We start from the raw sequence: 25,334 nt of genomic DNA on the forward strand, positions 1-25,334 counted from the left end.
CAAAGGAATGTTGAAATCAGATTACAGAGGCATAAAATGTGTCACCCAGTGTCAAAAGCCTAGGTCTGAGGTGACAATCTTTGGTCTTGCAGCAGCACTACAACCCAAATCACACACCAAACAGAACAAAGCAGTTGATCAAAAGGAAAGGATGGATAGGTGGCTTTAAACTGCTCCTGACTTAAATCTCAGTGAGAGCTGGAAAAAAAAACACTGGGAAAAAGAAAAAAAAAAAAACCTTCTCCAAATGTAAGAGCTGTTGTCACTGCCCAAGGTTCTGCAATCAAGTATCAGTGAAGGGTGTCCATTAATGTGCCCAGAGCACACTTTGTTTCTCTTAATTTTTATTTCACTATATGAAAACATTTTGTTGTTTTTCTCCAACATTGGACATTTTACTGAAGACTGAGATTACACTATTTCTGTATTTTTGCATACATTTCTGAAGATAATTTGAATCATATACTTGAAAATCAGGGGTTCCAAAAATTATGTACAGGTGTATCTCAAAAAATGAGAATATCATTAAGATCAGTATTTTTTTTGTCAGGCATTTCAATGAAAGGAAACTTTTACATATTCTACTTTTAGAACATAGAAACTAAAATGTTTCAATAATTTTTCCTTTTAAATTTTGATCATTGTGGCCTACAGCTCTAAAAAATAGAAAATGCATATCTCAAAATATTAGAATATTTCAGAAGATCAGTTTATAAAAGGATTTACAATACAGAAATACAGGTGAGCCCCGTTAACTCGCGCATATGTAAGTCGTGATTCAGCTTTACTCGCAGTCAAGTTGTGGACCACGAAAATTTAGGCTACCTATAAAAGTCCATTTTGATTTGACCATTTTTGGGAGGGATCATCAGTGTGGACAATGATTTCTTCTTCCTCCTCGATGCATCTGCTGCAGGCTGAGGGTGGACAATTATGCGTGGAAGATTACGTGTATGGCAGCTGCGTGTACAAATTCCAACCCAATCTGAACCGGCAGTATGGCTCTAAAGAGTCACATCCAAAAACTTTGAATCGTCAGGAATCTTCCACACTGACAAAGCCCTCAGTGCTGACCTACAGCAGCTGAAGGAGGAAAAAAAAGATCCCGAACCCACTCCAGATGGGTCATTACCAACCAGGAAGGAGACACGCTTCAAATGGCCGAAACTATTATAATATGGCAAGATAAGCTGATTTTAAGTTTTTTGGTCAACTTAACTCATGGTTTCAGATAACTCACGTTCTGATTTTGTGGACCCAAAATCGTGTAAGTTAACAGGGCTCACCTGTAATAATAGCCTTCATTTAACTAGATGAAGAAGCCCATTGAGATCAAAACCTCTTTTACAAGGGTGACCTGGCCAAGAAAGGCAGCAGCACACATCATAATGGACAGGTTAACATTAACATGATAACACTGATAATAAATAAAATACAAGAATCATGGTCACTGTAAACTGTAACAATGTACAGGATAAAACAAATTAGAATTTAGAAACAGCCATTGTGCAAAAGAATTCTGTTTGCAATCTCTTAAAATAGAGCAGAAATCGTTCAAAGAAATCAACCCTGATAGTTTCAATTCAGACTGGAGGACATTCCAATCAGAGGAAGTAGAAAAACTAAAAGCTTTCTTTCCCGTGTCAGTGCAAACATGAGGTACACGAAAACGTAACATGCGAGCGCAGAGCATAACAGCTTTCAGATCTCTGAAGTAAACTGGATAAATAGGTCAGAGCCAGTCCAATAAGGGTCCTGTAAACCAGAGTCATCCAATATGTATATCACTTTACAGTCAAAGAACACATGACCGCTTCGGCATACAACTCACGTTGTAGGTGTGTGTGAGGCAGCTGCAACCAGTGATGAATCTTAGGGCACAGTGATACAGCGGGGTCAAGGACTGTAGACAACTGGTTGAAGTGCACATGTAAACAACATCACCGTAGTCCAGTAAGGGCAGGAAGTTAGCAGTTATCAGGAGCTTCCAAGCACTTAAGGAAAAACATGACTTGTTTCTGTAAAGGAAGCCGAGCTTCACCCTTAATTTTGAGATCAAGTATTTAAGATGAACTTTAAAAGAAAGCTCTGTAACAATAGCTAATCCCAAACACTTGTAGTTGCTGACTAGCTCGAGAATATTACATTGAGCAGTTTTATTGGTGGTATGTTCTCCAAGGAAACATGTGATTTTGAAACAAACATTATTTTGGATTTTTCTGCATTCAAGACTAGTTTGAATTTCTCCAGATGGTTCTGCAGCACATCAAAAGCGGACTGCAAAAATTGAAATGCCTGTGACACTGAGTTTAAACAACAGAATACAGTGTTGTTGGCATAAAGATGACACAAGGCGTTTGACAGGTTTGCACACAGGTCAGTAGTATAAATTGTGAACTAAATAGGTCCTCAAATTGAGCCTTGAGGAGCACCTTTTGTGACCTCAAGGAAGGTGGAACCAACACCAGCCATGTGAACGCACTACGTCCTACTTGCCAAATAGTGTGCAAACCAAGAGACAGCATGTGTAGAGACACCATGTTTGTAAAGAGTTTCTAACAAGACACTGTGATCCACAGTATCAAATGCTTTTGAAAGATCAAGAAAGGGTGAAACACAGAACTTTTTTGAATCCAGTGCCTCAAACACAATTTAAAACTTTTAGAACAGCAGTAACAGTGCTTCCTAAAACCGTACTGAAGAGGGTTTAAAATGTTTTATTGTAGGAAGTCATTCAATTGATCACAGACCAACTTTTCAAATAGTTTTGCCAAAATGCATCATTTTGAAATAGGTCTGTAATTATTCACATTTGAACATTGGCCTGCTTTTAGCAGTTGGATGACAAAAGCAGATTTCTAAACTTTAGGGAGTTTGTTCATGCTTAGGCTCAAATTAAAAATAATAGTTTGAGGCTCAGCAATCAGATCTGCAGCCAACTTAAAAAAAAATGTACCCAAACTATCAAGACCAGCTGACTTTTTTTTTTTTTTGGAATCCAACATCATCAGCAGCCTACAGACCTCAGAAACACACAAAGGGTTGAACTGAAAATGGACAATCAACAGGAGGACATCTTACTCCAGCTGGTTCACTATTTAGAGCTGTTGTTTTTAGATCAATGTTGAGGGAGTCAAACAAATAACCTGCTTTAATGAAATGTTCATTAAAATAATCTAGGATGGCATGTTTATCAGTCAAATTTGTAGAATCTTTTACCAGGAAATTGGGCAGCTCACTAGGAGACAGCATCAGACACAGATATCACAACCTCCCAGAACGTCTTGGGATCTTTCAATTTTTCTGTGGTTTTGGATAAATAAAATTCTGATTTAGCCTTCTTAAATAAGAAGGTGCATTTGTTGCAGAGGTGACGAGAAGTTATCCAATCAACCTCTGTTTTAGTTTTCATGCCTTGGACCAGGCATGGTCTCTTTCTTTTATAATGTTTCCAATTTCGGAGGAACAAGGATTCAGAAAAACTGCCAGCCCAACTCAATATCAGCCAGGAGAGATATTCGGTTCCACTCGATAACAGACAGATCATATAAGAAAGCCTGTTCACAAAAATGTTTACAACTAAAGTAAAATGCGTGGTTTGGTATTCCTGACTACTGCAATCGCACAATGGTCACTCAAATCATTCCCAAAAACCCAGACATCAGAATTCCTGTGGGGGCATTTGTCATTGTTAAATCAAGGAGCGACGATGTACAGGGATGTTTGATATTGGGCCGAGTTAGACTGTCTATTCTGACTTAAATTCAATGAATCACATATAGATTTTAGGCTGTCTGAATCTGCGAACAACCAATCAAGGTTTAGGTCTCCCACTAGCACTAGCTCACCAGAGTTTAGCCCTGAGATACATTTATTTAAAGAACTTAGCCCCTCACAGCAGGCTAAGAGGGGGAATGTAACAGCCCACGATTGTGAGGGACTGTGTCTGCTGGAATTCAAGTTTCAGTGGCAGGAATTCAAACTGTTTGCTAATCGATAGAGAGGAGAGTCACATTAATCTTGTTTTTTATATAAATGGCTACACCTCTGCCTTTCCTGGGAGGATCATAATGAAAAACATTGCAATTGTTGATAGTAATATCGTAATCCAAGACTGATTTACTCAACCAAGTCTCTGACCTGTACCTAAGTTTTGAAAAGTATGTTCATTTGTCCACTCAGTACTTGGCTGTGGCTCCTTTTGAATGAATTCCTACATCAGTGCGGTGTGGTGTGGAGGTGATCAGTCTGTGGCACTGCTGAGGTGTTCTGGAAGTCCAGGTTGCTTTGATAGCAGTCTTCATGTCATCTGGATTGTTGGATCTGGTGACTCTTATGTTCCTCTTGACAATACCCAATGAAGGATTGTCTGTGGGATTAATCAAGTACCGTAATACATGGTCAGCAAATCAGGTACTAGTAGTTTTCACACTGTGGACAGGTGCCGAGTCCTGCTGAAAAAGAACTTGAGCATCTCCATAAAGCAGATACTCTACAATCTCCTGGTTGACAGCTGTGTTGACCTTGGACTTGATAAAACTCAGTGTCCCAAACCATCACTGACTGTGGAAACTTCACACTGGACTTCAAGCACCTTCAATTTCAAATGAAATGTAAAATTTACTTTCATCTGAAAAGAGGACTTTGGACTACTGAGCAACAGTCCAGTTGTCTGTGTGGAGTTTACATGTTCTCCCTGTGTTTGTATGGGTTTCCTCCGGATGCTCTGGCTTCCTCCCACATTTAAAGACATGCAGGTTCAGTGAATTGGAAACTTTATAATTGCCCAGGTCTCCCTTGCAAAAAAGGTCTTGATGTCAATGGGACTGACCTGGTTAAATGAAGGTTAAATTAAATTAAAATGTACTGACTCCAGCCTCAGTCCACTACTTGCGAAGCTCCCCGAACGTCTTTAATCAGCTTTGCCTTACAATCTTCTCAAGGCTGCATCACTTCTGGCCATACTTTTCCCTTCCAGTCAAGTATTTATGAATATTCTTTGATCCAGAACTCTGAACAGCCAGAGCTTTCAGCAACAACCTTCTGTGGCTTCAGCAGTCTTCCCCATGATTGTGGTTGTGTGTACTCAACCACATGTGAGAGATTCCTGGTAGTCATACTGCATAAGTAGTGACTTGAAATAAAATTTAATTTTTTTGGAGCTGCAGCCCATAATTATTACAAATAAAACTTAAAAATTATTTAAACATTTTAGTTTCTATGTACTGAAACTTGAATACAGAAAATTTTCACTCTGAAATACCTGCCAAAAAAAAAAGAACTTTTCATGATATTCTAATTTTCTGAGATGCACCTGTACATGAGCAATGTGTTATTTACCTGGAACTGATAGAACACTGAGTTCAAAGGTTAATCTCATCTGTAGCTCTTCTGCTGCTGCATCAGGCCCACATTCTCATAAACTCTGGAGCTGTCGTCTCTCATCCTGATACATATAAATGTTTCAATTAAAACAAAATTCCTCATAATAGCTTTTCTTAGACAGATGAGTGAGTTAAAAAAAAAGTTCAAAATAGTCTTCATATCTGAATCCAAATTTCATGACAATTTCTAACTATTTAACCCATTCTGCAACTGCAACTTTCGTGTCAGACCCATCTAATGCGTCTAAAAAACACAGAATGTGATCATCCAGGACAAAAAAGGGTTCTTTTAAGATGAAGAAGAAATACCAGTGGAAAATATATGAAGTGATTCTACAAATAGTACAAAAGCTTAACATCATAATAAGAACATGTGGGGACTAGAATCAATGAAAGCCTGGGTTTTCCCACATAAAGTGCTGTTCAAGGGACAAATGGGCTCCAACTAGCATTTCTTTTGTCTGTCAGCAGGGTTGGGGGGGTACGGGGTAGTAGACGAAAAGGTAAAGCCGTGGTCCCACCGAATAATGATGGATGAAGGAGCCACGCACCCTGTTTTTTTTTTTTTTGTTTCGTGAGCTATCGTGGCAGTATAGTGGCTCAGAGTGGCTCTTAGAGGCATTATCTTCAGTTAACGAGGCTCCTCTCTGAGAGTGGCGCTAATTTCAAGATGTTCAAAATTTAGCAACAACAGCATGGCGCAGTTTGTGTTCGAGTTACTGCGACGGCTTAGAGGCATTTGCGTGGTGCTTACAAGTTTGCAAAAAGTCCATTATCCGTGCGCCTGGCACCTTCGCAGGACCTGAGAGGCTATTTTTGGAACAGCTCTCCTCTTGCGCACACAATTCCACCTGCTCTGTGCGCTGGACTCTATATAAAATAATTATTTTGTAGTGGATTAATCATTTTCTGCCAAACCTTGGATGCTGAAAACACCTCTTCTAGAATCAGAGGACTGTTTCATCTGGACTATTTTTTTTTCCTCTCTTTCCTGCTCCATGTGGAATGTATTTTGAACAGCTTAAGGTAATTATTTTTAATGTTTTTTATAGTTTGATAAAACCGTTGCTTGCTGTAAAAGTATGTCTGTATGTTGATGTCTGTTGTATGTAAAAGTATGTTGATTTAATATCTTGTTAATGGATCACATGAGCTCCGCTGTGTGTGCGCACTGAGGCAGGACCTGAGAGGCTATTTTTGGAGCGACTGTCTTGCGCACCCAATTCCACCTGCTCTGTGCGCTGGACTCTATATAAAATAATTATTTTGTAGCGGATGAATCATTTTCTGTCAAACCTTGGATGCTAAAAACACCTTTAATCACTTCTGGAATTAATGGATCACATGAGCTCCGCTGTGTGTGCGCACTGACGCAGTGACTCATCATCACGCTTCAAACGAGCATTTAGGCAGAACGCCAGCTCACAAAAGAGTGATGTTTAGTGACAGGCAGCTGGAAACCATTCGAAAAATTTATCTGGCTTTCGGTGAAAATTTTACGGGCTTCACAGAGAATAAGGACTGTTACTACAGCTTTAAGGATGGCCCACAATGGTGCACAGCGCGCCGCGCTCCGCGCTCCGAGCCGCCATCGAGAGGCAGAAACCACCACATCATTTCTAAACGGATGACACCTCCATTTCGGAGTGTCAGAGGACAAGTTGGGACATGCCCAGCTCTCCACAATTTGTCTTATACTCACTCGACTGGTAAGCACTGAAAGCCAAGATAGTCATGTCCCAACTTGTCCTCTGGCACTCCGAAACGGAGGTGTTCCTTTGTCTCGCTTCATCAGCGAATCGGTCGTGACGCGCAAAGCCTCCGCGCGGCTTTCCATGACAAAATCTCTTGTTAAAAGTGAAATCTGCCAGAAAATGGCTGATGTCCAGCTCTTGTGATAACCAGAGAAATTGCACACGACGGTCCCGGCTCCACACAGCGATCCATTTAGAAATGATGTGGTGGTTTCTGCCTCTCGATGGCGGCTCGGAGCGCGGCGCGCTGTGCGCCATTGTGGGCCATCCTTAAAGCTGTAGTAACACTCCTTATTCTCTGTGAAGTCCGTAAAATTTTCACCGAAAGCCAGATAAATTTTTCGAATGGTTTCCAGCTGCCTGTCTAACAGTTTCTGAAAAAATTCTGATGGAAAAAAAGCCCAAATCATTCCGCCATTTCCTCGCAATGAAACGACGAGAGGGGTGGACCACTGCTCACTCAAAGCCTGCCCACAGGCAAATGACGCAAGCGACAGGCGTGGAAAAAATCACGCATGCGCACGAAGGTTCAAGCTTGGCTGACGTAAAAACATATGAATCAAATCCATATGGTATTTGAAAAAAATAAAAAGGTCCGTTACTTTTCTAACAGACCTCGTATATATATATATATATATATATATACACGAGGTCACGTGTGATTGCATCAGCCAAGTTTGAACCTTCGTGCGCATGCGTGAGTTTTTTCACGCCTGTCGGTTGCGTCATTCGCCTGTGAGCAGGGTTTGTGTGAGCAGTGGTCCACCCCTCTCGTCGGATTTTTATTGTGAATAAATGTCTGAATGATTTGGAGCTTTGCTGCATCAATTTTTTCCAGAAACTGTGAGAGACCTCCAGGTGGTAACCATTCGGAAAATTCTAATGGCTTTGAGGGACGATTTTATGAGGATTACACAGATTAAGGAGTGCTCCAGCCTTTAAAGACCGCCCACAGCTGCTGAGAGCGCGCCGCGCTCCGAGCGCCGATCGACAGGCTGAAACCCCGCTGAAACAACCAGATCATTTCCAATGTGAAGGCTTTGTTGATCCGGGACGTCGTCTGACTTACACAAAAATGGGAGGAGACGTGGACATCAGCACTTTTTTGGCACATTCCACTGTTACAGGAGTTTTTTTCATGGAAAGAACAGGGGACGGATGCGCCACCGTGCCGCTCATGGCGCGGCACAAAACCACCTCCGTATTGGTCTGACAGGACGGCTTTGAGATGGCTGTCGGTGGGTTTTCAGTCGTGTGACTAACCGAGAAATTGTGGATGAGCCTGGACATGCCAGAACATGTCCTGTGAGGCTTCATCACGGCGTTGCTTTGTGCCATGCGGCACCACCGCAACGCGCAGAATTCCTCCGCTCCTCTTTCCATGACAAAAACTCCTGTAACAGTGGAATGTGCCGTTCATTTCCAAAAACTGGACGCTGTGTTTTATCCGGGACGTCCTCTGACTAGCACAGGAATTGCGGAAGACGTGGACATCAGCACTTTTTCGGCACATTGAGACAGACGTGCGGACGAATTCCGCGTGTCACGGTGGAGCCACATGGCACAAAGCAACGCTGTGATGAAGCCTCACAGGACAAAGATAGGTGAAGTTATAACAGATCAGGGGAAGCAGCTGCAGCGCTGGGTTGAGTGCTATCTCGAGCTGTATGCATCCCAGAACACTGTCACAGGCACAGCCCCCAAGGACATCCCAGATCTGCCGGCCATGGAAGAGCTGGACATGGCATCAACCACGGAAAAGCTTGAAAAAAGCATTGACTGCTTTGCTAGTGGGAAGGCCGCAGGGAGTGACGCCATCCCATCAGAAGTCTTAAAGAATGGGAAACCTGCGCTGCGATATTTTCTGCCTCTGCTGGGAACAGGGACACATTCCCCAGGATACGCGAGATGCAAGCATCATCACTTTGTATAAGAACAAAGGAGACAGAAACGACGGCCATAACTGTCGAGGCATTTCCCTTCTCAGCACTGTTGGGAAGGCCTTTGCCCATGTTGCCTTAGCGCATCTACAGACCTTGGCCTCGCGTGTTTACCCAGAATCCCAGTGCAGCTTTTGAGCTGGGAGGTCTACTGTGGACATGATCTTTGCAACATGGCAGCTGCAGAAGTGTCAAGAGTAGCAAATGCCACTCTACATCGCCTTCATTGAGCTGACCAAGGCTTTTGACTTGGTCAGTCGAAGCGGACTCTTCAGGCTGCTGCAGAAGATTTGCTGTCCCCCAGAGGTCCTTGCAATTTGCTTCAACATCAGAGGCCTTCCCAATTAGCAATGGGGTACAACAGGGCTGTGTGCTTGCGACAACAAGCTTCGGAATCTTCTTCTCCACGCTTCTCCAGTACGCCTTGAAGGATTGCAGTGAGGGAGTGTACATTCACACCAGGGCGGACGGCAAACTCTTCAACATCGCCCGACTTCATGCCAAGACCAAGGTTGTGGAGGTACTCATCCGTGAGATGCTCTTTGTCGATGATGCAGCCTTGACATCACACTCCAAAGACTGCAGTAGCTTGTTAGTCGCCTCTCTCACACCTGCAAGGAGATCGGACTGACCATCAGTCTGAAGAAGATAAATGTCATGGCAAAGGACACAGTTGCTCCCCCTAACATTGACATTGATGGGTACAGGCTGTGTTTGAGGGTGGTCATTGTTTTTGAGGATGCACAAGCAAATTTCATTGTGTTGATTGCTGTGCAATGACAATAAAGGTGATTCTGATTCTGGAAGTCGTGGAGCACTTCACATATCTTGGGTCAACCATCTCTAACTCACTCTCCATTGATGCAGAGGTGAACAGCAGGATTGCGAAGGCAGCAGGAGTTATGGCAAGACTAAGTCACGGAGTCTGGAACAACTCCAGCATCATTGAGAAGACAAAATGGTGTGTCTACCAGACCTGCGTGCTCAGCACACTCCTCTATGGTAGAGAAGCATGGACCACCTACGTCAGACACAAGAAAAAGCTCAACAGCTACCATATGGCAAGACAAATTTCCCTGAGGGGACAATAAAGTGTATCGTATCGTATATGAGGTGCCTTAGATGAATTCTGCACAGCAGATGGCATGACAAGGTGCCCAACACAGAGGTCTTGGAATGCGCCAACATAAGCAGCATGTTCACCTTTCTTGGCAAAAGGCGCCTTCCTTGGCTTGGCCTTGTCAGGAGAATGGATCTGGGCTGCATTCCTAAAGATCTACTGTACGGTGAGCTGGCAGAGGGCACTCGTTTGGCTGGTCGACCACACTTGCACTTCAAGGATGTCTCCAAGGACATGAAAATGTGCAGCATGAATGTCAACACGTGGGAGCAGTGTGCAGAGGACCGTGCAGCCTGGAGCCTTACTGTCAGAACAGGTGCACCGAGGGCTGAGCAGGAGAGGAACCAAGGCCTTGCTGAGCAAGAAGCGAGGAAGAAGGAACAACAGTGGCAGCCTCAGCAGGCATTAGAGTACACGTGCAACAAATGCAGCAGAGATTGTCACTTGCACAGAGGACTGATGTCATGCGCGCAAGATAGAAACAAAAGACAAAAATTTCCTGTATATTCATATTGTCAACTGTGTTGGTAGCATGGCCCAAAGCAGAGTCTGGTCTGCTTGAGGGTTCTTCCACAAATCATTAGAGGGAGTTTTTTCCTTACCACTGTTGCATGTGTGCTTGCTCTAGGGGTTGGTAAGGTTAGACCTTACTTGTTGCAGCTCTGTTGTAATTTGGCGCTATATAAATAAAATAAACTAAAATTGAATTGAAAACGAGTAAAAAAAAAACATACAAACAACAACAAAAAAAAAACAAAAACAAAAACAAACTGAACACTACACCATCATCTCCTGCAGACGGACGGATGGCAGGAGGAGAAGAAAAAGTAGTAGGTTCTGTATAGGCCCTGAGACCTGTTGTGCCAGTGTTTATCTCCGGATTCCAAAGCATGAAGGTGATGAGTCTAGAACTCCCCCTAGATGGAACAACAGTGTGATGCAGGTCACTTCCTCAGGCAAGACCAGTGCCCATTCACAGATCTACATTTTGGCTGGCCAGCTCCTTATCCACTGATCGACCCTTTCCAGGGGACTGCAACATCAAAACCAGTTGGGGTTTAGTTCCACTTGAGCTTCGGTTATTTGTTTCAAGTTTAAAATTTTAATTTTAACTCACTGGTCTCAGAGATTCATCCCCCCTTCTTTAAATCACACACATTCCTGTGATTTCCCACAGAAATGACAAGTCCAACATTTTGAAAAAAGCAGATCACAGACATGACACAAAACTAAAGTCATTTCAAATGGCAACTTTCTGGCTTTAAGAAACACTACAAGAAATCAGGAAAAAAAAATTGTGGCAGTCAGTAACGGTTACTTTTTTAGACCAAGCAGAGGGAAAAAAAATATGGAATCACTCAATTCTGAGGAAGAAATGATGGAATCATGAAAAACAAAAGAACGCTCCAACACTTCACTAGTATTTTGTTGCACCACCTCTGGCTTTTAGAACAGCTTGCAGTGTCTGAGGCATGGACTTAATGAGTGACAAACAGTACTCTTCATCAATCTGGCTCCAACTTTCTCTGATTGCTGTTGCCAGATCAGCTTTGCAGGTTGGAGCCTTGTCATGGACCATTTTCTTCAACTTCCACCAAAGATTTTCAATTGGATTAAGATCCGGACTATTTGCAGGCCATGACATTGACCCTATGTGTCTTTTTGCAAGGAATGTTTTCACAGTTTTTGCTCTATGGCAAGACGCATTATCATCTTGAAAAATGATTTCATCATCCCCAAACATCCTTTCAATTGATGGGATAAGAAAAGTGTCCAAAATATCAACGTACACTTGTGCATTTATTGATGATATAATGACAGCCATCTCCCCAGTGCCTTTACCTGACATGCAGCCCCATATCATCAATGACTGTGGAAATTTACATGTTCTCTTCAGGCAGTCATCTTTATAAATCTCATTGGAACGGCACCAAACAAAAGTTCCAACATCATCACCTTGCCCAATGCAGATTTGAGATTCATCACTGAATATGACTTTCATCCAGTCATCCACAGTCCATGATTGCTTTTCCTTAGCCCATTGTAACCTTGTTTTTTCTGTTTAGGTGTTAATGATGGCTTTCGTTTAGCTTTTCTGTATGTAAATCCCATTTCCTTTAGGCGGTTTCTTACAGTTCGGTCACAGACATTGACTCCAGTTTCCTCCCATTCGTTCCGAGACATACTGCTTTAAGTTTTCTGTCTTGACGCTTTGATGTCTTCCTTGGTCTACCAGTATGTTTGCCTTTAACAACCTTCCCATGTTGTTTGTATTTGGTCCAGAGTTTAGACACAGCTGACTGTGAACAACCAACATCTTTTGCAACATTGTGTGATGATTTACCCTCTTTTAAGAGTTTGATAATCCTCTCCTTTGTTTCAATTGACATCTCTCGTGTTGGAGCCATGATTCATGTCAGTCCACTTGGTGCAACAGCTCTCCAAGGTGTGATCACTCCTTTTTCGATGCAGACTAACGAGCAGATCTGATTTGATGCAGGTGTTAGTTTTGGGGATGAAAATTTACAGGGTGATTCCATAATTTATTCCTCAGAATTGAGTGAGTCCATATTTTTTTCCCTCTGCTTGGTCTAAAAAAGTAACCGTTACTGACTGCCACAATTTTTTTTTCTTGATTTCTTATAGTGTTTCTTAAAGCCAGAAAGTTGCCATTTGAAATGACTAGTTTTGTGTCATGTCTGTGATCTGCTTTTTTTCTACAAAATTAAACAACTGAATGAACATCCTCAGAGGCCGGTGATTCCATCATTATTGCCAGGGGTTGTAGCAGCATTATCACTCACTCTGTGCAGGTAGGAGTAGGAATGGGAGTGCAAGGAGGCAAAGGGCTCTGCTCTCCTCCAGACAGGTCAGACAATGAGTACTTAATATTGGTGTATTCACGCCCTTTAATTTTACTTTTCTGCAGGAATGAAAAACAAAGGAAGGTTAGAAACATAAGACTTAAAAGTGACAAAAGTGAGGTGTGGTCTGCAAGACACCTGTTCCTCTTCTATGCGTCTCTGCAGTGTTTCTATGTAGTGTTGTACAGCCATATAAATGAATCTGTATTGAGCCTCAGTCTGCACCATCCCAGAGCGCTGAGAACGAACCATCTGGATGGTCTTTGGCACGTCAATGTCACAGTCCACACCTGAAACATCAAAATATTGGGCCACATGTTTGCAGCACAGGCCTCGTATTAAACTGCCTTTAAAAGGGCTATTCAGACATTAGTGTATGTACACCATGCAGGCTCACCTTTTTCTCTGATGACATCTATGAGAATGTCAATCACTATGAATGTTCCAGTCCGCCCAATCCCTGCACTGAAGAAGAAAAACGAGGAGGGGAAAACATAAGTCGTTGAGTTAGCATGTTGCTTCCAGGACTGGCATGTGCCAGGAGCCTGTAAGACATTAATTAACCAACAGCCACTGATGCAGGACAACAAAAGCTGTTTCCCAATATATGAGAGTTTCCTACACATACGTATATAAATTAATTAATAAACCACCACTGTTCAAGAAAAGTAGTGAACCTGTACCTGGCCATATACTGTTCAATCTAACCAACACAAGATGGCAATACACCTTTGAGCATGGCATAGAGCATAGATGTCAAACTGATTCCAGAAAGGGCCAAGAGGGTGCATGTTTTCTTTGCAACCAGGCACTGCACCAGGTGATTTCACTGATTGATTCCATCTGCTCAACCTGATGTTAATCAGTGAAATCACCTGGTGCAGTGGCTGGTTGCAAAGAAAACCTGCACTCTCTTGGCCCTTTCTGGAATCAGTTTGACACCTATGGCATAGAGTATTCAAGGCTTTGTTCAGACTGCCAGTTTAAATCAGATTTATTGCATATCTGATCTCCCTGGTTGATTCTCTACATTATACAGTAGTATTCAGAATAATAGTAGTGCTATGTGACTAAAAAGATTAATCCAGGTTTTGAGTATATTTCTTATTGTTACATGGGAAACAAGGTACCAGTAGATTCAGTAGATTCTCACAAATCCTACAAGACCAAGCATTCATGATATGCACACTCTTAAGGCTATAAATTGGGCTATTAGTAAAAAAAGTAGAAAAGGGGGTGTTCACAATAATAGTAGCATCTGCTGTTGACGCTACAAAGTCAAAACTATTATGTTCAAACTGCTTTTTTAGCAATCCTGTGAATCACTAAACTAGCATTTAGTTGTATAACCACAGTTTTTCATTTCTTCACATCTGCGAGGCATTAATTTTGTTGGTTTGGAACCAAGATTTTGCTGGTTTACTAGTGTGCTTGGGGTCATTGTCTTGTTGAAACACCCATTTCAAGGGCATTGTTAAAGATTTTGTATATATGTTATCACTGTTAAACGTTTGTACATTTGTCTTCTTTCTCATGAGAACGGTGTTGTGCTGTTTTGCACTTCACCCTGAGAATGTATGTGTTATTCAACCTTGTTTAGCTTTGTCTTCTTTCTCATGAGAACGGTGTTGTGCTGTTTTGCACTTCACCCTGAGAATGTATGTGTTATTCAACCTTGTTTTAGCTTTGTCTTCTTTCTCATGAGAACGGAGATGTGCTGTTTTGCACCTGTCTTAATGCAATCCTGAGAATTCAATTTTGTTTTAGCACTCTGGGGTCAATCTGAGCTGGGAATGAAGGACTGGATGTACTTATTGTTATAACATAACTTTGTTTTCGCAGCCTCTAACGACTGGGAGCAAGAGAACGTTTTGACTATTGTGATGTGGTGTTTAGTGTGAAGGAGTGTGGAAGACAGGACACTTCAGGCAGATGCAGAACAGCTGATACCTGCAACAGACGAACGAGATGTGCTGACCTGAAGTGTTCTTCCTTACAGCTGCACTTGACGTATGCGTTTATGTTATGGGAAGAAACTTGTCTTGCGTCATTACCCCCACCCTTAGGACAAGTTTCTTGTTTATGTGATGAGGGCGTCTCTTAATAAAAAGAGCGGAAAAGCAGGCCAGACTTTAGTGTAGCCTTGGTGTACAGCCTGGCCGCACTCCGCGCGTAATATTTGATTTTCTGTCTCACTGGTGTTTCTTGACTCTGTTTGTCTTGTTAAAGGTTTTAAAAATGTTTGGAGGAGAAAATACCCAACATTGACTGGGGGCTCGTCCGGGATCTCAACAACACCGGAGGTGTCCGGCGGAGGTCGTCAAGTCCAGACGTAAATCCTTGGCCAAGGTCTGATCGATCGATTGATCGTGTCTGCAATTGTCGACCACCGTTGGCATCGTCTGGTTGACGAGATTTTCCCGAAGAAGACAGACAGGAAGTCGAGTCAGTGAGTAAAATTTCTTTGTAAACAGTACTGAGTGAGTGGTGATCAGATCACATAAACAGTTAAATTCCGCAAGCGATGATACAGAATCGTCTGTTAATGCAAAGCAGTTAAACTCTGTAAGGAGGGTGCGGACTCCTCTGTTTATATATGCGTACCGGTAGGGGATAAAAGTGATCACATAAAACAGTTAAACTCCGTAAGCGATGATACAGAATCGTCTGTTAATGAAACACAGTTAAACTCTGTAAGGAGGGCGGACTCCTCTACGGTTGCGAGGGACGCAAGTAGTTAAATTCCGGAAGGAGGATACGGACTCCTCTGTTTTAATACGTAAAGGAAATCCCGGGTAGAAATATGTGCACTGTAAAAAGGTAGTTAAATTTGGCAGGGACGGCGGAGTCCCCTAAGGCAGGACATTAGTTAAATTTCACGGGAGGGCGAGCTCCCCTGACATAAGAATACGCGTACGATTATTAGGAGTGTTTCTATGTGTAAATAGTGTTTTGCGCAAGTGTAAATAACTGTGTGAAAGTGTAATACTTTGGACAACGTTAGTGACAACCGTGCGTGTGGAAGCAGAGGCAAGTGATTCCGCTTCCTACGGGGAGGTGAAAGGAATCAACCACACGACGGCAAATTAATTGTCACGTCCAAAGAAAGTGTGAAAACTTCAGATTTAGAACACCCTAGGTGTGCCCCCGTCTGAAGTCCAAATTATAACAAGGGATAATAAAAATGGGGGGTAAGACGTCTAAAAATAAGGAAAATTTATCAACTGACGACTGGAAAGTTATGGAGGCAAAAAATCCAAAAGCAACAAAGAAATTGGAGACCTGGATAAATAAACATGACTTTGACGGACGACTGAACCTGATCAGCATACAAAAGCTGAAGAAGGAGTTAGAACGGGAACATAAAGGTGATGAGGAAAAGATGCAGAAAGTAGGGGCAGATTTAGTGGCATTTTGGGAGGAAGAAGCAGAGAACAGACAGAAAGGAGCAGAGAAGCGACGATTAGAGAAAGCAAGGAAAAAGAAAGCTGTAGGTAAGGCAGAAGAAGATGTGATAATTCAGCACAGAGAGCCAGAACAGCCAGAACAACAATCACCGCCGGCTGGATCGTCGGTGACAAAGAGACCTTTATCTCCTCTACCAGAGGATGACGATGTACCGCCACCACAGTATGATTTGGCAGTAAAACCTAAGGTAAAAAGAGAAAAACCAGAAAAACCACAAACACGCAGTCAAGCAAAGTGCCTACAGCCCCTCCCATGGTGGAACATAGTGATCAGGGAGGTGCCTATCCTATGATAGAAGTACCAAATCCTCGTGCAGGAACAGCAGGACAGCTACCAACCATGCTCGTTTATCGGACATGGAATGCTGATGATATCAAAGCAGCAGTCGACATGATACCATCGCCACATGTCGATATTGAGGGATTTATGCAGGATATAGAAAACATTAGAACATCTTACCACCTTAATGGACCTGAAGTCCAACAGGTGTGGATGAAAGCATGTGGCCCTAAATGGAGTCAGGTACGCGGAGACTGGAATCCTGCAGATCAACAAGGCGTACCACTGACACATGATGATCTAGTCTTGAAAACAAGAGTGGAAGCTATGATTACACGTGCAAAAGGAGTGTTAGGACCAAAGATAAATTATACTGAAATTACCAGGACAACTCAGAAAGAAGGAGAGCCATGGACAGAGTTTAGGTGCAGATTTGAGAATGTGTTTAGGGTCCATAGTGGCATATTGCCAGAAACACCTGTGTATGAACAACAATTGAAAAACGCTCTGATCCAACATTCCAATAAGGATATAAAAGCTTGGATACAGAAACATTGGATTGGATTGCCTACAGGCACATTGGAAGACACACATACACACTGCTGTCATGCAGAAGAAGTCTTAAAGCAGAAAAAGACAAGAAACAGCGACAAAGGAGTGTATGTAGCACATGGAGATGACGAAATATATTACCAGCAGGGTAACTTAAGACAGCAGAAGCAGTGCAAACGCCCCAAAAAGCCATGGCAAAATAGACAAGGTGGACAGCCACAACGTCAAGGACCATGGCAACCACAACAGCAGCCCAGACAGGGAGGGCCACCACGTGGTCCCCTGATTTGTTGGAACTGTGGAAGAGAGGGACATATGTATAGAAATTGTCCGAATCCACCTACTGAGGGAGCAGCAGGAGGAATTCCACAACGGAATAATCCTCCTCAGCCACAGTATCCACAATGACTAGAATCCATAATCCATGATTCCACATCATATAGGCAGTCTGATTGCGATATGGATCTGTGTGCCTTGCTGGGAAATCCGGTACCAAAACCAGAAGTGACTTTGTTGGTAAATGGACGACCAGTGACATTCCTTTGTGATACAGGAGCATGTAGAACCACATGTAATGACAACATACCTGTCCATCAATTAAGCAACGAACTCTTTAGGGTTCGCTCTGCAAATGGACAAACATCAGATGTCCCTGTCACCAAACCCATAACGTTGACAGATCCATTTGGCCTGACGTGTACTATGTCAGTGTTAAGCATGCCACAATGTCCAGTTAACCTCCTAGGACGAGACGGATTGACTGCATTAGGCTTGTCCATAATTGTGGAACAAGGGAAATTAGTTGTTGAACGCACAGGAGGCGTTAACATAATAAGAGAAGAAAGCGCTGACCCCACATTCCACTATTACTATACATTTGACATCTCAGAAGAAGATGCTGCAGGATGGGGTAAAGATGTCGTCTTGCAAGCGACAGCCCTACTAAAAAATCCTGAACAACAGATGTCACCACCTGACCTGCATGTCACAATGTGGCATAAAGATCCTCCAGGTCCGGATGGTGACTATGAAACTAAATTGAAAAATGTTTCACCTGTGAAACTGACAATGACCGATTTGATTCATGATGGCAACTCAATAGCCGTCATAACAGTAACAGGCGCCACTGAAGATGTATCAAAATTGAAATTCACAGGTATGCCATTACATATGTCACTTTGTAAGCCATATTTGACAGAATGGCAAGAATTGGGACTGACAGTCATAACAGCTTTGTCAGCCTCTGATTGGAGCAGAGTTGGACCACGAACGGAGTTCAGTCCATCAACTAAATTGTATAAAGTGCCAGTTAATGTCTCATTGGTGCTGACAGCTGGAACACACATTGATGTGTCCACTTCACAATCCTGAGTGTTTCAGTTGAGTCCTGAAGAAGATGATCTTCTCTCTTCAGTACCGTCAGGATTGTGGACAACAGGTCCTTCAGACGTAGGACTGATTAAAAATGCACAACCTGTAGTTATAAGGCCAAAAACAGAATACAGACCATGTGTAAGACAGTATCCATTGAAACCTGATGCAATTGAAGGAATCAGGCCAGTAATAGAGGATTTATTAACAGCAGGAGTAATAGTGCCATGTCCAGATTCACCATGTAACACACCCATATTTCCTGTGAAAAAGGCTCCGCCCTCAGTGGGGTGGAGAATGATTCAAGATCTGCAGGCAGTAAATGCTGCTGTGATTAAAAGAGCACCATGTGTCCCAGATCCACACACCTTGTTAAATTCGCTGAGACCAAATTCTAATAGTTTCTCAGTAATTGACATAAGTAATGCATTTTTCTCTGTGCCAGTACACCCAGATAGTCAATTCTGGTTTGCTTTTACCTTTAAAGGACAACGATATACATTCACCAGATTACCGCAGGGTTACGCAGAGAGTCCAACTATTTATTCTCAAGTCATGTCAGCATGTTTAGCCAATTTCGTTCCACCGGCAGATAGCCAACTATTAGTGTATGTTGATGACATTTTGATTGCCTCTGACACACGAGAAAACTGCATAACTGACACAGTAGCATTATTATGTTTCTTATTTGACAATGGCCACAGAGTGAGTAGAAACAAAGTTCAGTTGTGTAGGGATAAAGTAAAATATTTAGGACATGAGTTATCAGCCACAGGGCGCACGATCCTGTCTGATAGGAAGGAAGCAATTTTGCACGCTCCAAAACCACAAACCAAAAAGCAGATGATGTCATTTCTTGGATTAACAAATTACTGCAGGGCATGGATTCCTTGCTATGCAGAGTTGACTAGTCCACTTTCTGATTTGATGTACAAAGATGATATTTCAATGTCAACCGTGTTGGAATGGAACAAAGATGCTGAGGAAGCCTTTGTAAAAGTAAAACAAACATTAGTGTCATCCACAGTTTTGGCACTACCAGATTATAGTAAACCATTTACTCAAACAGTTGATTGTAAGAATAAGTTCATGACTAGTGTTTTGGTTCAAGTGTATGGCTCAAAATTGAGGCCAGTTGCCTACTACTCATCTAAATTGGATGCAGTAGCAAGTGCTTTACCACCATGCGTACAGGCTGTTGTTGCGGCCTCTATGGCTGTTCAAAGTAGCAGTAATGTTGTTCTATTCCATCAGTTGACATTGAAAGTTCCACATGCAGTCTCTGCACTTTTGTTGCAGACAAACATGAGCCTTTTGTCCCCAGCAAGACATCTTTCGTGCATGTCCTTGCTATTATCACAGCCACACCTTACGATAGAGCGCTGTACAACATTGAATCCCTCCACATTGATACCTTTACCTGAGGATGGTGAGCCGCACAATTGTCTTGATGTAGCAACAGTTTGTACAAAAGCACGCCCAGACCTCCGGGACACACCCATCCCAAACAGTACAATCGTGTATGTGGATGGTTCTTCCACCAAAAATGCTTATGGACAAACACAATCTGGATATGCTGTCGTCACAAATTCAGAAGTATTAGATTCTGCTTCATTGCCATCGTCATTTTCAGCACAAGCAGCTGAATTAGTTGCTTTAACTGCAGCTTGCTATCTGTTTCAAGGTACGGCCGTATCAATTTATACAGACAGCCAGTACGCTTTCAGCACAGTGCATGTGTTTGCAAAACTGTGGGAAGAGCGTGGAATGGTGACATCATCTGGAAAGCCAGTGACTCATGCCACTCTCCTAACTGCCCTACTGCAAGCTGTGAAGTTGCCTCAACAAATTGCTATATGCAAATGTGCGGCTCACACTAAAGGCTCTGACAGTGTTTCAAAAGGAAATGATTTTGCTGACAGAGTAGCAAAAGAGGCAGCAGCAGCTTCTTCTATTTTTGTTATACAGGAAACAACTCCAGATTTGTATATAGGTCGTACACTGCTTGCTGATATGCAACAGCAGGCAACAGACAGAGAAAAACAAATGTGGATAGCTAAAGGCGCTACGTATGCAAATGACTTGTACGTATGACCACAAAAGAAACCCATATTGCCAAAAAATATGTTTAAATGGGCAGCTATTATGAGCCATGGCGTGACGCATGTCTCATCAGGGGGTATGATATCGCAATTGCAATCTATTTTTTGTCTTTATGGGTTCGATGCATATGCAAAACAGCATTGTAGAGCATGCATGATATGTGCAAAACACAACTCACAAGGCAATTTGAGACCCCAAAGAGGTAAATTTCCAACACCACAATATCCCTTTCAAGTGATTCATATGGATTATGTACAGCTGAGTAAACATGAAGGGAAGGAATTTTGTTTAGTCATAATTGATGCCTTCTCAAAATGGGTAGAATTGTTCCCTACAAAACATGCAGATTCACTTACAGTGGCTAAAGCATTATGCAAAGACATCATCCCACGATTTGGAATACCAGAAACAGTCTATTCAGATAACGGAGCGCATTTGTTAATGCAATAGTGCAATACGTAGGAGAAGCACTACAGGTTAATCTCAAAAATCATTGTGCTTATCATCCACAAAGCGCCGGATTAGTGGAAAGGATGAATGGAACAGTAAAAAACAGACTTAGAAAGACAATGGAGGAAACAGGCAGACCATGGACACATTGTGTAGATTTGGTAAAAATGTATATAAACATAACTAGTACCATGGGGTTGACACCGTATGAAACATTGTTTGGCAGAAAATATCGATTGCCATATTATGGACAAATTTGGGATGTACCTGAGGAAGCCAATTTGGCGGATTACATGAGAAAAATGTTAGAAGGACAACGAGGGAGAGTTCCAAACACTGATGATCCCATTTCTCCACAGGAGGACCCTAAAGTGGTACCTGGAGACTGGGTGTTGATAAGAAGCATCAAGAGAAAACACTGGCATTCACCTAAATGGGAAGGGCCCTATCAAGTACTACTCACAACACCCACAGCTTTGAAAATTGGGGAAAGAAGTACATGGATTCATTTAACTCACTGTAAGAAAGTCATTTCTGCAGACACAGACAAACAGTAAGAACAGTAGGACAAGACTAGTAATAGTGTGTGAGCTTGGTGTTAAGATCCAGGTTAGACACGAAAGCTAGCAGAAGACATTAAGAAGCCACTGTTCTGAACATAGGTGTGCTGTAGTGTGCAGAAATGGCGAAAGAAAAAGATAAAAAGAAAGGGGGTTTCTGGACCCCACGGACAGTCCTTGTTATGCTACTTTTCTTTTTTGAATTGGTATTATTATTAAAAGCCATGAGCACGGGACATGATAATACGGATCACATCCACAGATTGCAGAGACCAAAAGAAGTAACAAAGACCCCAGTCCAATAATCAATGCCACAGTACATAGCTGTGATGGGAATAATGCATACCGATTTGGTGTACAGGCCTGCATTCCTAGAAATACTTCTGTGATCATCTCTGTACCATATAGTGCTCTTATCCATGGAATGCCGGATGGTGACAGAGGGACTAATTACGGAAATAGTTTCTCATGGTATATGACCAACGATCAACAAGATAGGAGATGGGAAACGTTGGTAGCCGATGAATGGAGTAGATGGACACCAAGATGGGCACAAACCGAGTGGGCTAAGTACCAGAGTCAAAGTCTCAAAATGTATCAAACAGATGATAAGCTGTCTATAGTGGTGAATACCACAGAAAAAGGAACCATATTCCCACCTGATATAGAGGGAGACTGTTGGTTGTTCCTCCTTTGGGTATACAAACAAGGAAAAGATCCGTATTTCCATTTTTTCCTCTGTGAAACAGATAGAGTACAGCAACCAATATTGACCGACTTAAGTACGTCAAAGGGGGTGTCCATACAAGCAAAGGGGGTGCCCATACAAGCAAAGGGGGTGTCTGTACAAGGCACAAAAGACATGAAGGCAGATGACTGGTTCCTAGTAACTACAGGAATTAGTGGACAAAATAACAATTGGCTTTTAATGGCAGAACAAGCAGGACTAGCAGCAAAGAAGGACTGTGTTGTGTGTATGGGACCCAGACCTATATTACAGGTAATACCGGCAGCAATACCCAAAGACTGTCTACTGACTGCTATGACACAGACATACATTGCGGCAAACAACAAATGTTCTAAGTGGGACAAGATCTATCCAGTGACCAAATTGACTAAGATTAAACCTTTATTCTCAAGCAAAGTTGGGCATGCTAACCATACATGTGTACACTTGACAGGGACAAGTAAGACTTTGGGTAGCTTAAACCACACCGCCTGGTGTAAGAATGTGGTCCATAGTACTCCCACATTCAAACCTGTCGGGAGGAGTGACGTATGGTGGTGGTGTGGGGATAACAGAATCTTTGACAGACTGCCACGAAATGTGTCAGGTTATTGTGCATTAATATCATTATTGTTACCAGTTGAAGCCATACCCATGACCCCTGAAGACGTTACGACATATGCAGCCTCTCTTATTCCTGAAGATTGGCAGAAAGACGTAGCCAGACATAGAGTGAAAAGAGATTGGAAAGGAGTGGGAAATCCAACATATATTGACGCAATAGGAGTCCCCAGGGGAGTGCCTGACGAGTATAAACTGGTTAATCAAATAGCAGCTGGATTCGAATCTTCCATCTGTTGGTGGTGCTCCATTAATAAAAACGTGGACAGAATAAACTACATCCACTACAATGTACAGAAATTAGGAAATTGGACTGAGGAAGGATTTAAGGCTGTCCATTCACAGTTAGAAGCCACGTCCCTTATGGCCTTCCAGAATCGCATTGCTCTGGATATGTTGTTGGCAGAGAAAGGAGGTGTTTGTGCCATGTTCGGAGAACAATGCTGCACATTCATTCCCAACAACACAGCTGCAGACGGCAGTCTCACTCAAGCCATTGACGGGCTGAGAACGTTGAACAGGAAGATGAAAGAGCACAGTGGAGTAAACACCGAAGGCTGGGATTGGTGGCTGGAAGGGATGGGAAAATGGAGGTCTTTGATTTCTTCACTATTAGTGTCTATAGCAGTATTTGCTGCAATTCTAACATTGTGTGGATGTTGTTGTATTCCATGTCTCCGAGGCCTTGTAAATAGAATGATAACCACAGCAATAAGTCCAGGACCAGGAGGGGGTCCAGCATCATATCCACTTCTGGGGACAGATGACGACAAGGAGGACGATGGCTCTCCTGACCTGTACCCAGACCAATGGAAGTATGATGACCCAGACACCGATGATGGTGACAATGATGACATCACCTCTGGGGTGTAAGCCTATAGAGAAAACATACCATGATGAACCTCTTAGTGAAAATCTCAAAAAGAAGTGCTAAGCTGAGTGATGCCTACTGTATGTTTAACAGGCGATAAACAGGAGGGGAATGTTAAAGATTTTGTATATATGTTATCACTGTTAAACGTTTGTACATTTGTCTTCTTTCTCATGAGAACGGTGTTGTGCTGTTTTGCACTTCACCCTGAGAATGTATGTGTTATTCAACCTTGTTTAGCTTTGTCTTCTTTCTCATGAGAACGGTGTTGTGCTGTTTTGCACTTCACCCTGAGAATGTATGTTATTCAACCTTGTTTTAGCTTTGTCTTCTTTCTCATGAGAACGGAGATGTGCTGTTTTGCACCTGTCTTAATGCAATCCTGAGAATTCAATTTTGTTTTAGCACTCTGGGGTCAATCTGAGCTGGGAATGAAGGACTGGATGTACTTATTGTTATAACATAACTTTGTTTTCGCAGCCTCTAACGACTGGGAGCAAGAGAACGTTTTGACTATTGTGATGTGGTGTTTAGTGTGAAGGAGTGTGGAAGACAGGACACTTCAGGCAGATGCAGAACAGCTGATACCTGCAACAGACGAACGAGATGTGCTGACCTGAAGTGTTCTTCCTTACAGCTGCACTTGACGTATGCGTTTATGTTATGGGAAGAAACTTGTCTTGCGTCATTACCCCCACCCTTAGGACAAGTTTCTTGTTTATGTGATGAGGGCGTCTCTTAATAAAAAGAGCGGAAAAGCAGGCCAGACTTTAGTGTAGCCTTGGTGTACAGCCTGGCCGCACTCCGCGCGTAATATTTGATTTTCTGTCTCACTGGTGTTTCTTGACTCTGTTTGTCTTGTTAAAGGTTTTAAAAATGTTTGGAGGAGAAAATACCCAACAGGCATGTCCTCTTCAGCATAAGGCAACATGACCTCTTCAAGTATTCTGACATATCCAAACTGATCCATGATACCTGGCATGCAATATATAGGCCCAACACCATAGTAGGAGAAACATGCCCATATCATGATGCTTGCACCACCATGCTTCACTGTCTTCACTGTGAACTGTGGCTTGAATTCAGAGTTTGGGGGTCATCTCACAAACTGTCTGCGGCCCTTGGACCCAAAAAGAACAATTTTACTCTCATCAGTCTACAAAATATTTCTCCATTTCTCTTTAGGCCAGTTGATGTGTTCTTTGGCAAATTGTAACCTCTTCTGCACGTCTTTTATTTAACAGAGGGACTTTCCGGGGGATTCTTGTAA

General features: G+C 42.5%; 1 protein-coding gene across 4 annotated transcripts in view; it reads right to left on the bottom strand.

Moving 5' to 3' along the window:
* ptpn11a (protein tyrosine phosphatase non-receptor type 11a) overlaps positions 1–25,334 on the bottom strand; it is a 165,980-nt gene that overhangs the window by 7,786 nt on the left and 132,860 nt on the right. For all 4 annotated transcript variants that reach the window (XR_004565926.1, XM_034191748.1, XM_034191747.1 and 1 more), the window contains exons 12-15: positions 13,460–13,527; positions 13,201–13,352; positions 13,003–13,121; positions 5,341–5,446 (exon numbers count right to left, since the gene is read on the bottom strand). Coding sequence is in view for 3 of the 4 variants with exons in the window: in XM_034191748.1 (XP_034047639.1) it covers positions 5,377–5,446; positions 13,003–13,121; positions 13,201–13,352; positions 13,460–13,527 (409 nt within the window). In the remaining variant the exon portion in view is untranslated. The remainder of the gene's footprint in view (positions 1–5,340; positions 5,447–13,002; positions 13,122–13,200; positions 13,353–13,459; positions 13,528–25,334) is intronic.

The sequence above is a fragment of the Thalassophryne amazonica genome, chromosome 17 (genome assembly GCF_902500255.1).
Source record: "Thalassophryne amazonica chromosome 17, fThaAma1.1, whole genome shotgun sequence".
NCBI lineage: Eukaryota > Metazoa > Chordata > Actinopteri > Batrachoidiformes > Batrachoididae > Thalassophryne > Thalassophryne amazonica.